The sequence below is a fragment of the Ambystoma mexicanum genome, chromosome 5p, assembly GCF_040938575.1.
Source record: "Ambystoma mexicanum isolate Mex_15411 chromosome 5p, UKY_AmexF1_1, whole genome shotgun sequence".
In the NCBI taxonomy this organism is placed as follows: Eukaryota; Metazoa; Chordata; class Amphibia; order Caudata; family Ambystomatidae; genus Ambystoma; species Ambystoma mexicanum.
Window position 1 is genome coordinate 992,676,582 of NC_090930.1, and position 12,634 is coordinate 992,689,215.

At 45.8% G+C, this 12,634-nt stretch overlaps 1 protein-coding gene across 2 annotated transcripts in view; it reads left to right on the plus strand.

Annotated features, from left to right (window-relative positions):
• LY86 (lymphocyte antigen 86) overlaps positions 1-12,634 on the plus strand; it is a 402,958-nt gene that overhangs the window by 349,440 nt on the left and 40,884 nt on the right. For both annotated transcript variants that reach the window (XM_069613465.1, XM_069613464.1), the window contains exon 3: positions 4,138-4,266. In XM_069613465.1, the coding sequence (XP_069469566.1) occupies positions 4,138-4,266 (129 nt within the window). The remainder of the gene's footprint in view (positions 1-4,137; positions 4,267-12,634) is intronic.

Here is a 12,634-nt window from a genome sequence, read left to right on the forward strand (position 1 = left end):
GCCCGTCTTCTTAACAGGAGTTTCTTCTTTTCACACACTTGTAACCACTATCTGATCCTTCAGGCCCAGAATGGCCTTGGCGTCTTGGTGCTGGTCCAGCCTCGCCTTTCTTTGATTCACCTCTGTAATTCAATTGCATTTCAACTGCGACACACTGGAAAAGCCTTTCTAGGTCCAGCTCTGCTAAAATGCGTAGTGGAATCGTCCATAGTTCATTCACTCCTATACATATATATTTAGCGCATGCCGCAATCTATTCACTATATAGCTAGCCTTAAGAATACTTTGTCTGGTTGCGTTTCTTACATCTGTACACGTGTAAAAGGACTTTACATCTTCATCGTTTCTGTAGCAAAAACATCTTCATCTCGATCTCGAAATGTTGCTTAACTTCGACACTTTCTTAACACCTATAGAATGTTCATGTTCTCTTGCCTCTTCATCTCTTCTGGGTAGGTCAGCCCTGCTTCGTGTGATGTCACCAATCTTCCCTTTTTCCCACCTTTGCCTCTTCTTCTGGGATTTCATTCAAATGGCCATCATATTGTCATGTATGCAGGTATGGTTTTCTCAGGGGGAACCTTGCTTCCAGGATTCTCCTTGGTATTGGTATCTTCACTGGAACTGCACGTATTTCGCACTCTGGTTCCCAACATATAAGCAACATGGGAGCGGTGCTAGAGGTGGGGGCACTTGGCTCCTTCGCTACAATTCAAATATGTAAGCAACACTGTAAGAGTTGGCTTATCCAGCAGCAAGCCAATATGGATAGTAATGACAGCGCTAGTATGTTAAGAGTCCTAAGTCAGGCAAAGACAAAATCTTTCTGGGAATGTATAAATGAAATTGGGAAAAACCAGGAGGTAACCTAGATAAATTGGATAGAAGAAGACAAGTGGATAGAGCACTTTTCAAATAGATTCTGTGATCAATCCACTATGCAGAGGGATGTTAACTGTGAAGAAGGGCCCCTCTGACTTACCTTGGAACGTTGTTAAAGCCCATGGGTTTGATTGTTTGTCTCCCCTTTCCATAGGAAATAGGAGTGTTTTCCTAATCCGGATCTGTAGATTTTAAAAGAGTAATACCGTAGTTTGAATGACCAGGTCCTGAAGAAGATGACCCCAGTAATCGCAGTCATCGAAACCGGTCAACCTAATGTTACTTTGATGATATCCTTGAGTCATGCTAGGATACATGTCTTTCAATTAGCTTACACATGTTCATGGTAACAGGTCACTTGTGTGCATTTTATGTTGATCCCCCACTTGGGACCTCTTCTTAATATCCAGGAGTGACCAGTATATATGCTCTTAGAACATGTTGCCTAGCTGGTTAATAAAGTTATCTGAAATTCCCCCAGGCAATGTTTATCCTGTGAACATACACAAGACAGGGTTACTCATGTTCACCTGTTATGGGTCGCTCCCTCTGGATTTTTAATAACTGAGCTCATTTATGGTGCTACATTGATAGTAGGGATAGCTTTCTCCCTCTTTCCCTTTTAGACAGATAGGTGGCGCATCACAATCAACCTAGGGACAGCACCTCCTGACAGGGTCACGGTGTGCTTCTGTTGAGGGACAGTGGTAGTGGTTAGCACGCACTTTTTTGCTTTACTTTAAAATAACATGCACGTGAGCGTGCTCCATTGTCCGTTCATGTGTGTGAAGAAGCGATTGGATATAACGGAGGAATGAAAGTGTTTTCCACTCAGATTTTTAAATCTAGTGCCTGTTTGTTGTGTTGTAGACTGTGGATCACTACAGCATATTTGACAAATCCTTTTTTGACTATGCATGTTTTACTGTATTTTCTGGAAAAGCCAAGTTCATGTGTGTCATTACCTGGCTAGACTGGCATATTGGTACAGCCAGTCTAGCCATTGCTTATTGTTGCATGACATTTAGTACTCGTCATCTTTGATAAAGCAAGCATGATAAGTAGCATTACCTCGCTACACTGACACTTTCGTATAGCGGCCTGTATATTTCTTACTGTAGCATGGCGTTTTATTAACTGAGCATCTATGATGAAGCAAGTGTTCTTATGGGTTTAGACTAGCTTATATTGGAACCAGTTTGGACATGTTTTCTTATTGTGACATGTCAATTTTAGTGGCCAAACCAACAGGAGCATTTTCCTACATAGGAATGCTGGCATATATTGCAGAGCCAGCTTTGTGCCTAGTGGCAGTAATGATACTATAAAAAACATCTCAAAGTGAACATGAGTATGTTCATATATGGGAATACTAGCATATGTTGGTGGAGCCAGCATGGAAATGTATGGGTACAGCCAGCATGACATTTTCTTTTATACTGGCATATACCGTAATGAGAATGCATTGAGAAATGCGCTTGTGCACTTTTGGCGACTTGCATCTATTGTACTTTTTTTAAATGAGTTGCCCTACACCCTACAAAACCGATTGCAAACTGTCTGGCTTTCTAACCACATTTTCACAGAATGTGTGCCGTGTAATGCACCATTTTAACCTGTTATTCAAAACATTTTCTCATCGGATAGGGAAGAATTATCCCCCCAGACCTGTTTTCGTTAGTTCAGGCCCCCTTGCTACGCACGGTCAAAATCGCATATTTGTGGCAAATATTTACACGCTCCAACAAAACAAATCACCAGCCACCACTGCTGGCTGGTACATTTTGGGACCAGGCAGCGCCCCCTTCATTCTATGCTAAGTGAAACATTTAAGCTTTGCTTAAAAAACACATTTACTTCTTTCACTTGGAGTAGTGCATGCCCCTGCAGTGGCATAATCCTCTTAGATAATGCGCTCACGTGGTAGTCAGGGCCAAGTTTTGTTAAGGAGCTTGGGGGTTGAGAGGGGCCACAATCTTGACCCGGACCCTGCTGGACATGGAGTCTCAGAATTGAGAGAGCCATGGAGTGACCCCCCCACTAAAATTCCTACTTGGAAAGGGCTTTGTGGAAGCTACATTCACAGGCCGATTCTGGGGGGGGGGGTAATTGAATAACACACCTTGCACATAGAGCTCTGAAAATCGTCGATGCAGTGAGCCCCACTCTTGAGGGCAGTACCCCCCCTACACCTTACCCAATTAAAAAAGATTGAAGAAGAGTCATGTATCAAAGCCTTGGACATTAAGATGTTATGTTCGGCTCTGGGTTGTGGGGGACAACATGGGGTTTCTTGTCACATAACTTAAAGACAAATGCGCACAGAGACAGAGGACCTCAGCTTACAGCTGCACAATAGGTCTCGTCTATCGTAGTGGTAGCTGACTCATAGATACATTTATAACCAGGGAATTTTGTTGATACTAAATCCTGGTCAGCGATTTAATTTTCAGGCCTTGTTCGTGCAGTGTTTTGCTCCTGGGTAAACAGAGAGTGAACGCCTCCCCAGGTCAATGCTTTTTTGGCTGGTTAAGCAAATCAATACCACAGATAACGAGCACTTTTGCGTCCATTGATCTATAGATGTTTCATGCACTAGCTGTAGCCTTCTTTAGAGATTTTGGTTACCCTGTTACAAGTACTGCATTATGTATGTTTTACATATAGGCTCCACGTCGAATCTGGAAAATGACATTCCCCAAATGTGTGATTGTGGACACATCTCGCCTCCCTCTGTGCCTCGCTTCTTATATCTGGCGGAAATGAGATTGCCTGGAAACACTGGTGTTATGAAGGTCGTGTGCCATCACTTCCCGTGATGTCACTTGGGGGCTGGGACAAATTACATCACTTTTTGTGATGTCATCGGAGGTCAAGGGCTGTGTGATGCCACTTCCGCTACCCCTGGCATTTTGGTGAAATGACGTCCCTGGAACAGATGCTAATTTCAGACAGATTTCTTAGAAATCCACTAATTTTACACCAACATGAAAACCTCATGCTGGTGTAAAATGGAAAGGTTTTGCAGGCGGATTTATGATTTCGAAACGGAAAGGTATTTCCCCTCCCGTCTCCCACTTTATCTGCAAAATGTCTGGAAAATCACCCTTCCTTTATACATTGGTTTTCTGCTCCCATATTATAAAATGACCCACTTAATAAAACAATCTTATAAACTGTATGTGAGTACAACTTGATAGATAAAAATCCACAGTGTTATCTTACCAAATGCATTTTCTCTCCTCTCGTATCTAGGAAGTGAAATCGAGAGCCTGTTTCTTCATTTCAAAGCATTCATACAGACAGTCAATGTCTTTTCTACCGTCACCACCCTCTGCGAACCAGATTATCCGAATTACACTTTCTGTGATGGAAAAAGAGGAGGTAAAGTGCTCGCCTGGATCTCTTGACTGATACCGGCATGACGTTTTCACAGACCAATTGTACATCTGTGAATTTTATGGATGGACTATGCTGCATGTGTCATGTCATTTGCTTTTCATTGTCTTTGTCTAAACTATTTAGTTTAGAAAGAACAGACGAAACCTGTTCAAAAGGGCAATAATAATTGCCAGAGGAACCACGTAAAATTATTATTTATTTTATATTCGTACCAATGAAATTCGGTTGTCTTAGCCCTTTTATTTTCTGAAGGGGGATTCAACAAATGCTGCCCCATTTGAAAACATTCCGCTTTTTCACATGATGAGCAGGGATTAGTGGGCAAACAACAAATTCGCAATGCATTATTCCTTCGTTAAAAAAAAAGTTGCCTCGTCCTTTTCGTTGTCACTTTTCCCCTTTGGGTCACCATGAAATGTGAAACCTTTTAGTTTTTTATTCCTTTTGCCATTTGCTGTGTATTTGTCTTAATACACCATGTGTGACTTATTGCATGCTTGACTTTACGTGCCTTTAGCCTTGCCCTTAACCTCCAAAAAAAACAAAATAAAAACTCCCCTTTGAGTTCCCACTTGCATGTAGACCCTAAAACACCTTGCCATTTCTGTGTGAACCAGAGAATGGTTCCTGTTTTACTCGTCTTCCTTTCTTTGTCCGAGAACCCTGTGTGAATCAATTTGTTTACCTGCATCAGTCACTTGTGTTTGTTGATTTTGTTTAGTCTAAGCCCTTTTCTAATAAGGAGTTGAAATCATCAAGCAGGGCATGGTATTGTAGTTGGAGGAAAAAGAGGGTCTTCAGATCTCGGGAGATGTGGTTGTTAATTGCCATCTTGAGGTCTCACACGAGAAATGTACACATCTTTCGTAGGTTGACCAGATTTGGCAGTTGCTACCAACAAAAATATAGGACTAGACCTCAGCTCTGCCTTCAACATCAAAGAGAGGTTAACATTGGTAATAGTAACACCTTTCAATGCAGCGCTTTGAAGCTGGAGGAATCCTGCACAAAGTGTTACATAGAATCCAGACACTTTTACTGCAGAATGATGAGACCACAGAAAGAGACAACTGAAGCAGGTGATTGCACAATAATGTACATAACTCACTGAACAGCATCTTGGAACTTTCCACTACATGTAAAAACGTACCAAATGACATTCACTGCCATCTTTGGTTTTATACCAGTAGGCCGCTACATATTATCTGCTGATATACACCACGCTGCTGCAAAATTAATCCTCATGAATGCATTTGAAGATAATGATTTTTGTAAGCAACAACCACACACCTTTTGCATTGGAACTCCTGTGCTAAAAGTGAAAGATATTTGTAGTTTCTTTTTTTTTTACCTGTAGCTAAACAAAATGCCAGAATTTTATGAGAATTTGTTGGGTTGGCAAATGTTCGGCCGATATATTGCCTGCATGTAGGGCAAAGTGAAAAACATTTAGACACACTTCAACAAATGTTTCTCTGGAGTGTTTTCTAGTGTCCTTGATCCACATCTTTAAAATCAATAGGAGACTGAAAGGAAATTGTCTTGAGCGACCCAATAAAGCTCTTACAGTAGCAATGTTCTTAATCGACACAAGGGGGCATGGTTGCTACCTATGCTTCTTCTTTCGGCAAACCCAGAATGTGTTGTGTGGTTAACCAGAAGAAGGAGTTCGATAACAATGTGTTGTGTGGTTAACCAGAAGAAGGAGTTTGATAATTTACATACATGTTCAAAATGCAGAAAAGATAGCAGGCACGCCTCTCTAGAAAAAACATGGCATGATAACCCGTTCTGTGTTTTTTCCTACTTTGAAAGTCCGCAGCCATCACATTTTGCTCACTGTACTTTTCACAAAGGAGGAATATCCATTTGCATATCAGTCTTTTTCCCGCCCACAAGGGCAGTCCAGCACAGAAATGCCAGGCAAACCTCCTTTGAACAAGAGTACCAACGGCAACCCCATACACGTGTTTCAGCTTCTTTGAGCACAGTGAGCAAGGGGTCCACGGCTGGTTCCCCGGGTAATTTAGGGTGCCCAACCCTAAGTTCCTTGCAAAATACAAAAAAGGTAGCAGGCGCTCCTCTCTAGAAAGAACAGGGCATGATAACCTGTTCTGTGGTTTATCATCCCTCGGGAGAAGGACAAATTATTACTGAAATACCCCCACTCGCACCATGAAAAAGCTGCAGGTCTGAGTGTCACAGTCTTCAAGTGCAATCCTCCATAAATATGCACATCTTAAAATTACAAATGATGTCAGCTTTGCAAACTCGGTTGCATTCCAGTTTAAAGTTTGTTCACCAACTGCAAATCTGCTAAACTTTCAAACACATTTTTGGGTGGCTGGTGGGGCCCAGAGCATGGCCAAAGGCTTCTGGGATGCCCGCTGGAAAGTGACAATTGGCTATGGCTTGGTGATGTTAGGGGCATGACAGAAAGCCATCCCAGTGGCCAATACAGAAGCCTTCGGGGCTGGGACAATGAGCTGAGCAATGGTTAATGCCACAGACCATGTCCAGTGGCCATTCCGCCATGCCATGTAGCTTTGGATGACAGGTGGTCTTGGCCAGATGCCTGGGGGGAGAAGGGCTAGTAGGATCATGCTGCTGTCCGTGTCCACGCTGCGTGGCTTGGAGTGGCCGGGAGCCTGGCCAAATACCATGCCCCAAGATATCTGGCCAAAGGCCACTATGGGGGTTTTCTGGTAACCCGGGCAAGGCCACAGACCGAGCCCAATGGGTAGAGTTCATTTGATAGCTGTCACAGATGACCTCGAGAACACACTGGGCCTCATTACGACCCTGGCGGTAAGGGGTTAGCGCCATCGTTAGCTGCGCCGACCCCTTACCGCCAATCACGAGTTCCCTTTCCGCCATGGCGGATTTTACACCTGCTTTTAGCGGGTGTAAAAATCCATGGCGGTAAGGGAACTTGGTGTTAATTACGCCACCGTAATTTACGGTGGCGTAATTAACGCCTTCCCCACTCCCATTATGCCCTATGGGGCAAAAATGGGAATGGGGAAGGGTAAATGGGGATTGGGGATTTACCGCCCCGCCAAGGTCGGAATGGGGCGGTAAATCCCCTTACCGCCATGGTGTTAACGTAGTTAGCACCATGGCGGTAAAGTCACGGCCCTGGCGGTAACTTTCCGCCAGGGTCGTAATGAGGCCCACAGACTTTCAAAAATAGTTCATGGTTTGTTATTTATAAATTAGTCCAAGGGCTCACTAAGGGCCTTCCCTGTCTCTCTCCCTCATCTAGAGCCGTCAGTTCCATCTCTAACCCAGTCCTCCCTCAACTCCAGGCTTGTCACCAGAGATCGGTAACCCCTACTATCTGAGATGCTGTCTGCCTGACGGTGATGGCCTAAAGGCAAAAGCCTTTGCCCTGTTTCTCCCTCTGGGAACAGTCCAGGTGGACTCTAATCTAAGTTCCCCAAAGTGGTATAACGTCAGGATTGGGGCCTTCAGACACTCTGTCCCACTTGGTCCTTTCCTTACCTGTCCTGTTGTTCCTCTCCCCCTCTCTCTGTCCCTCTCCCTTGCTTACTCCTACTCTCCTCCCTACTTCTCCACCCACCATTTCTCCCCTCTCCCTTGCACTTCTTCTTTCCTTCCAATGTTTCCCTCCTTGCTACCTACCGCCACTCCCCAATCTTGCTACTCCGCTCACCATGCAACTACTGTTCCCCTCTCCATGTCACTACTGCTCCCCTCTCTGCATCACTACTGCTTCCCTCGCTACGCCACTATTGCACCCCTCTCCAAGCCACTCCTGCTCCCCTCCCCACACTAGTACTATACCCTTCTCCACACAACTACTGCTGCAACCCTCTCCCTACTATTACACCCCTGTCCAACCTACTACACCCCTCTCCACACTACTGCATCCCTCTCCATGCCACTACTACTACACCCCTCTCCACACTACTGCATCCCTCTCCATGCCACTACTACTACACCCCTCTCCACACTACTGCATCCCTCTCCATGCCACTACTACTACGCCCCTCTCCGCACTACTGCATCCCTCTCCATGCCACTACTACTACACACCTCTCCACACTACTACTACTACACCCCTCTCCACACTACTACTATTACACCCCTTTCCACACTACTACTCTCCACCCACAACTTCTGTCTCATACAATCTTCTTTCACTTCTCCAATCACCTCCCATTAACTCCCTACTCTCCCTGTAACACCCACACTCCTTGCATGCACATTTAAATCACCATATCACCTTCTCTCACCAACCAAAGTCTAATTGTGTCGAGTCCTTCAGCTATTCTCATCCACGCTCTCCTACAGCGTCCTTCCTCCATTTGCTCCTCCTTCTTCTCCTTTGGCATTACATAAATCACCCACCTCCTTCCTGTTTCCTGTGCCTCCTTTTACCCATGACCTTCCCTCTACATTGGATCTCTTTCTCACCTGGATCCCCAGGCCAACCACCGGCTTTCCTTACACCAGGGAAGTTGTTACAAGTGGACAAACACATTACACAGATCTTAAGCTCTGTCCCTTTTTGTACACAGGTCCGCCATCCATAGGCGATGCCAGCCACGGTAAATCCAATGTAATGTCCTAGTCCATATCAGTGGCTTTCTGTGCATTGTTCATGGCGGTTTGCAATGGGTTTGGGGGCAATCCATGGCATAATGGCAGGTAAGGGGAGAGTGTCTATATCCATTTCGAATCTGGCACACAATTCGCTGAACTGGAGGGCTCTGCTCCACACACCCTGGGAGACTGGTGTACTGCCCCTTGTTCTGTGCTCTTTGGGCACTGCTCCTTCATTCCACTGGTCCGCTGTGCAGGCTGCTCTGGAGCTTTTCAGCTGCCTGCGGTCTCTCTCCCAGTCTGGCTATTTGCTAACAGTACTGGTACTGGGAGCGATAGGGGGCAAACAGGATAACTGGGCAGAACTGGACAGTGCAGGCGTGGGGTGGTCACCAGTGCTATGTATTGCAAGCATACAGGCAAATGAAGAAGGGACAGAGACTGCGGCCCTCCCAACTCACTCACCCCATCTCTGGGGCACGACTGGCTCCGAGAATCCTTATGGTAGGCTTCCCACCTCGTCTGAGAGGGTTCTCAATTTCCTCTGCACATAATATATATCCTTAAACCCCCTTAAGAGGTTTATTTTCATCTGCGTGGTGCAAAAAGTGTACGCATGCAATTAGCGAATGGGGGAGGCGTTCACAATGGATTCCAATGGAATCTCCCTGCTTTTAGCATGTGTAAAAAGTGGGTAGATATCATAGGAGTGCATTGGCTTAATGCCTGCATAAAAACGTATGCTGGCATTAAACCATATGTTCCTTTGAGGTAGAGGTGGGTGCATGACTAATGTGCTTATTCTGTTCATTGTCCCAACTACACCTCAAAACAAAAAGATATCCCCTTAATCCAGAAACAAATGTGCAAAGACAGGCATTAACGTTTAATGCCTGTCTGTACACCTTGTTCCCCCGATTCGTAGAACTAAAATAGCTCCTGTGCATCTACTGATTTGCATATGGTCTTTCCGCTTTTGTAATGGCTTGGCAGGCGAAGAACGATGGTCCGGAGGGTTGCCCAGAGCAATGCCGGAGGTTAAGATTCATTCTAAACCTTCCAGCCATCACCTCTTTTGTTTTGCTTAGTGACCCTGGGTGGGACGGGTTAATAATGGTACGTTAATAATGGTACTGGTGCTTCTGTGAAAACTCTGTGGGTGGGTGCCATTCTGCCCGGCAGGTCTGACCTGCCGGGCGGGACGGCAACCGCCCGCAGAGCTGAATTATGCCGGTCCGGAAACAACGGTGCCGGTAAACTTACGGCACCATTGTTTCCAGACCGGCATAGTTGTAATGAGGCCCAATTTCTTTTTGAAGTATTAGGGCTTCCCTCAACCCCATGACATGTGCATGTGTGAGTGTGTGGTGAAAGGGTGCACACTTAAATGTATGGGTGGCTGCCTGTGTGAGTGTATGGTAAAAGGGTGCACACTTTAATGTACGAGTGGCTGCCTGAGCGAGCCTGTATGGGGAAAGGGTGCACACTTAAATGTATAGGTGGCTGACTGTGTGAGTGTATGGTGAAAGTGTGCACACTTAAAGGTATGGGTGGGTGCCTGGGTGTGTGTGCCTGTATGGTGAAAGGGTGCACACTTAAATGTACGGGTGGCTACCTGGGTGTGCCTGTATGGTGAAAGGGTGAACACTTAAATGTATGGATGGCTGCCTGGGTGTGCCTGTATGGTGAAAGAATGCACACTTAAATGTATGGATGGCTGGGTGTGCGTGTGTGTATATGGTGAATGGTGTGTGTGCTTGCGTTCAGGGGCGCAACAAAACTACATTTCAGGGGCTAACCCTTCAAATGTTGGGAGAGGCGCTAACGTCATTTGCGGTGGGAGAGGGGCAAACTTATTTGTTTGGGGGCATCTCATTTCTTTATGCATTTTAATGAGACCATTCTTGTGCAGCTTCAATGTTACAAGCAGTTAACTCTCTCCTTTAAGGTTGAAAGCACCCACTTATGGACTGCTGTGAGAATGAGTGGTCTCCTGTTCCCCCTCTACCCTTCCAATCACTCCCCTGGCATGCAAGTATTAAACCCACATCACGATTTCAATTGCCTAGAAAATGTGGCATTTGAATGCAGGTACTAATAGTGAAATGCTTTATGTTAGTAATTGCTGGGCTCTTGTTAACAGCGAAACCCAAGTGCCATTTAACATCTGTGTGCTGTTCTGTCTGGCAACTGCTCTGAAGGTCAGTCAGGTCGAGTCAACATAGCCCAAAATTTCAGGGGGGGGGGGAGTGCTGAATCCCAGTCAACTCAATGGTGTTGCACCAATACGTGTGTTTAATGCCTTGATTACTCATTACTCCTAGCCCTATTCTTCCTCGTCCCAGTGTGTATGAGACAGTACTTGTGTATAAGGCATGCTGCCTCATACACAAGTACTTGAGTGAAGTAGAGGTACATGGAGGTAATGCCTGACTTAGCTACCTGTAATCTTCATTACTCCTAGTCCCACTCTTCCTCATCCCAGTACTTACCTATGAGGCAAAGAGCCTCATACGTAAGCTCTGGGACAAGGGAGAGGGACGTGAAGGTAATTCTAGGCCCAGGAGCGGATTTTGAAGGATGGGATAGGGTTGGGAGGGAGAGGGGATGTGTGGGGGGCAGGATTGTGCAACAAATCATAATGGCTGTCCATGTCCAGACTAAGCAGGCATGATATTTGGTACTAGTGGCTTGAGAGGCATTTCGGTGCATACAGTCTAGTCATTCCTCAGTTTGGTATGACTTTTTTTTAACTGGGAATTTCTGATAAAACAGTCCTGCTAAGTGAATTACCTGGCTAGACTGCAATTTGTGTGCTGCCAGTCTAGCCATTTCTTACTGCAGCATTGTATATTTTTCTGGGCATCTGTGATCAAATTATATGATATAAATCAGTAATAACGCACCTGTACACAGGTCTTTCTAGGCGTGACAAGACAAGTGAGGGAAGATAGAGGGAGGACAAGACAAATGATCTTACTAGGCCTTGTGTCATTCAGATTGTGCAAGTGCGAGAACGAGAAGTGCAGGGGGAAAGGGAGGGGGAAGTATAAGGGAGAGGGGAGGGAAAAACAGGGCAGCAATGCTCTGAGTAAGTGCAGCCAGGGCAGCGGGGCTCTGGGTAGTTCAAGGAGAACAAGGGACTGTAGTGTTACAGTTACAGCCCCTAAGTGTGTGGTAGGCCCAGAGGCATTGCAAGGGTGACTGATCAAGAAAGAGTCTGGACTCAGTGAGACTCTGAGGGTAGCCAAGCAACCAGTCAGTACAGCAGACAGGTAGGTCAGGTAGGCCAGCAGGGGAGGGAGAGAGAGAAAGCAGAGAAGAGGAAAGTTTTAAGCTGCTTCCAGACCATCAGGTGGTCCGGCTCAAGTTTGAGAGGGGCAGAGAGGCTATTCCAGAGGGAGGCACCTGCAGAGGAGAGAGATCTACCCCCCACCCTCTGCCTGGAGAAGCATCTAAACCTTAGAGACTTGTAGGTAGCTGAGCCAAGGGCTCGAGAAGAAAGATATTTTGGAAAAGTCTGTTGGATGTAGTGTGGGCCCCAGGCCCAGGAAGCCTTGTGGACAAGGCAAAGGGTCTTGAACTTGATCCTTGCAGCAAGTGGGAGCCAGTGGAGAGATTGCAGGGCTGGAGAGATACGATCCCTGGGCTTGGGGCCAAGGATAAGTCTCACAGTTCTGTTCTGGATTAGTTGCAGAGGGTGGACAGTAGAGGAAGGCAGATTGATGAAGCGGCTGTTGCTGTAGTCCAGCCTAGAGAGAACCAGGGTTCTGGCGAGATT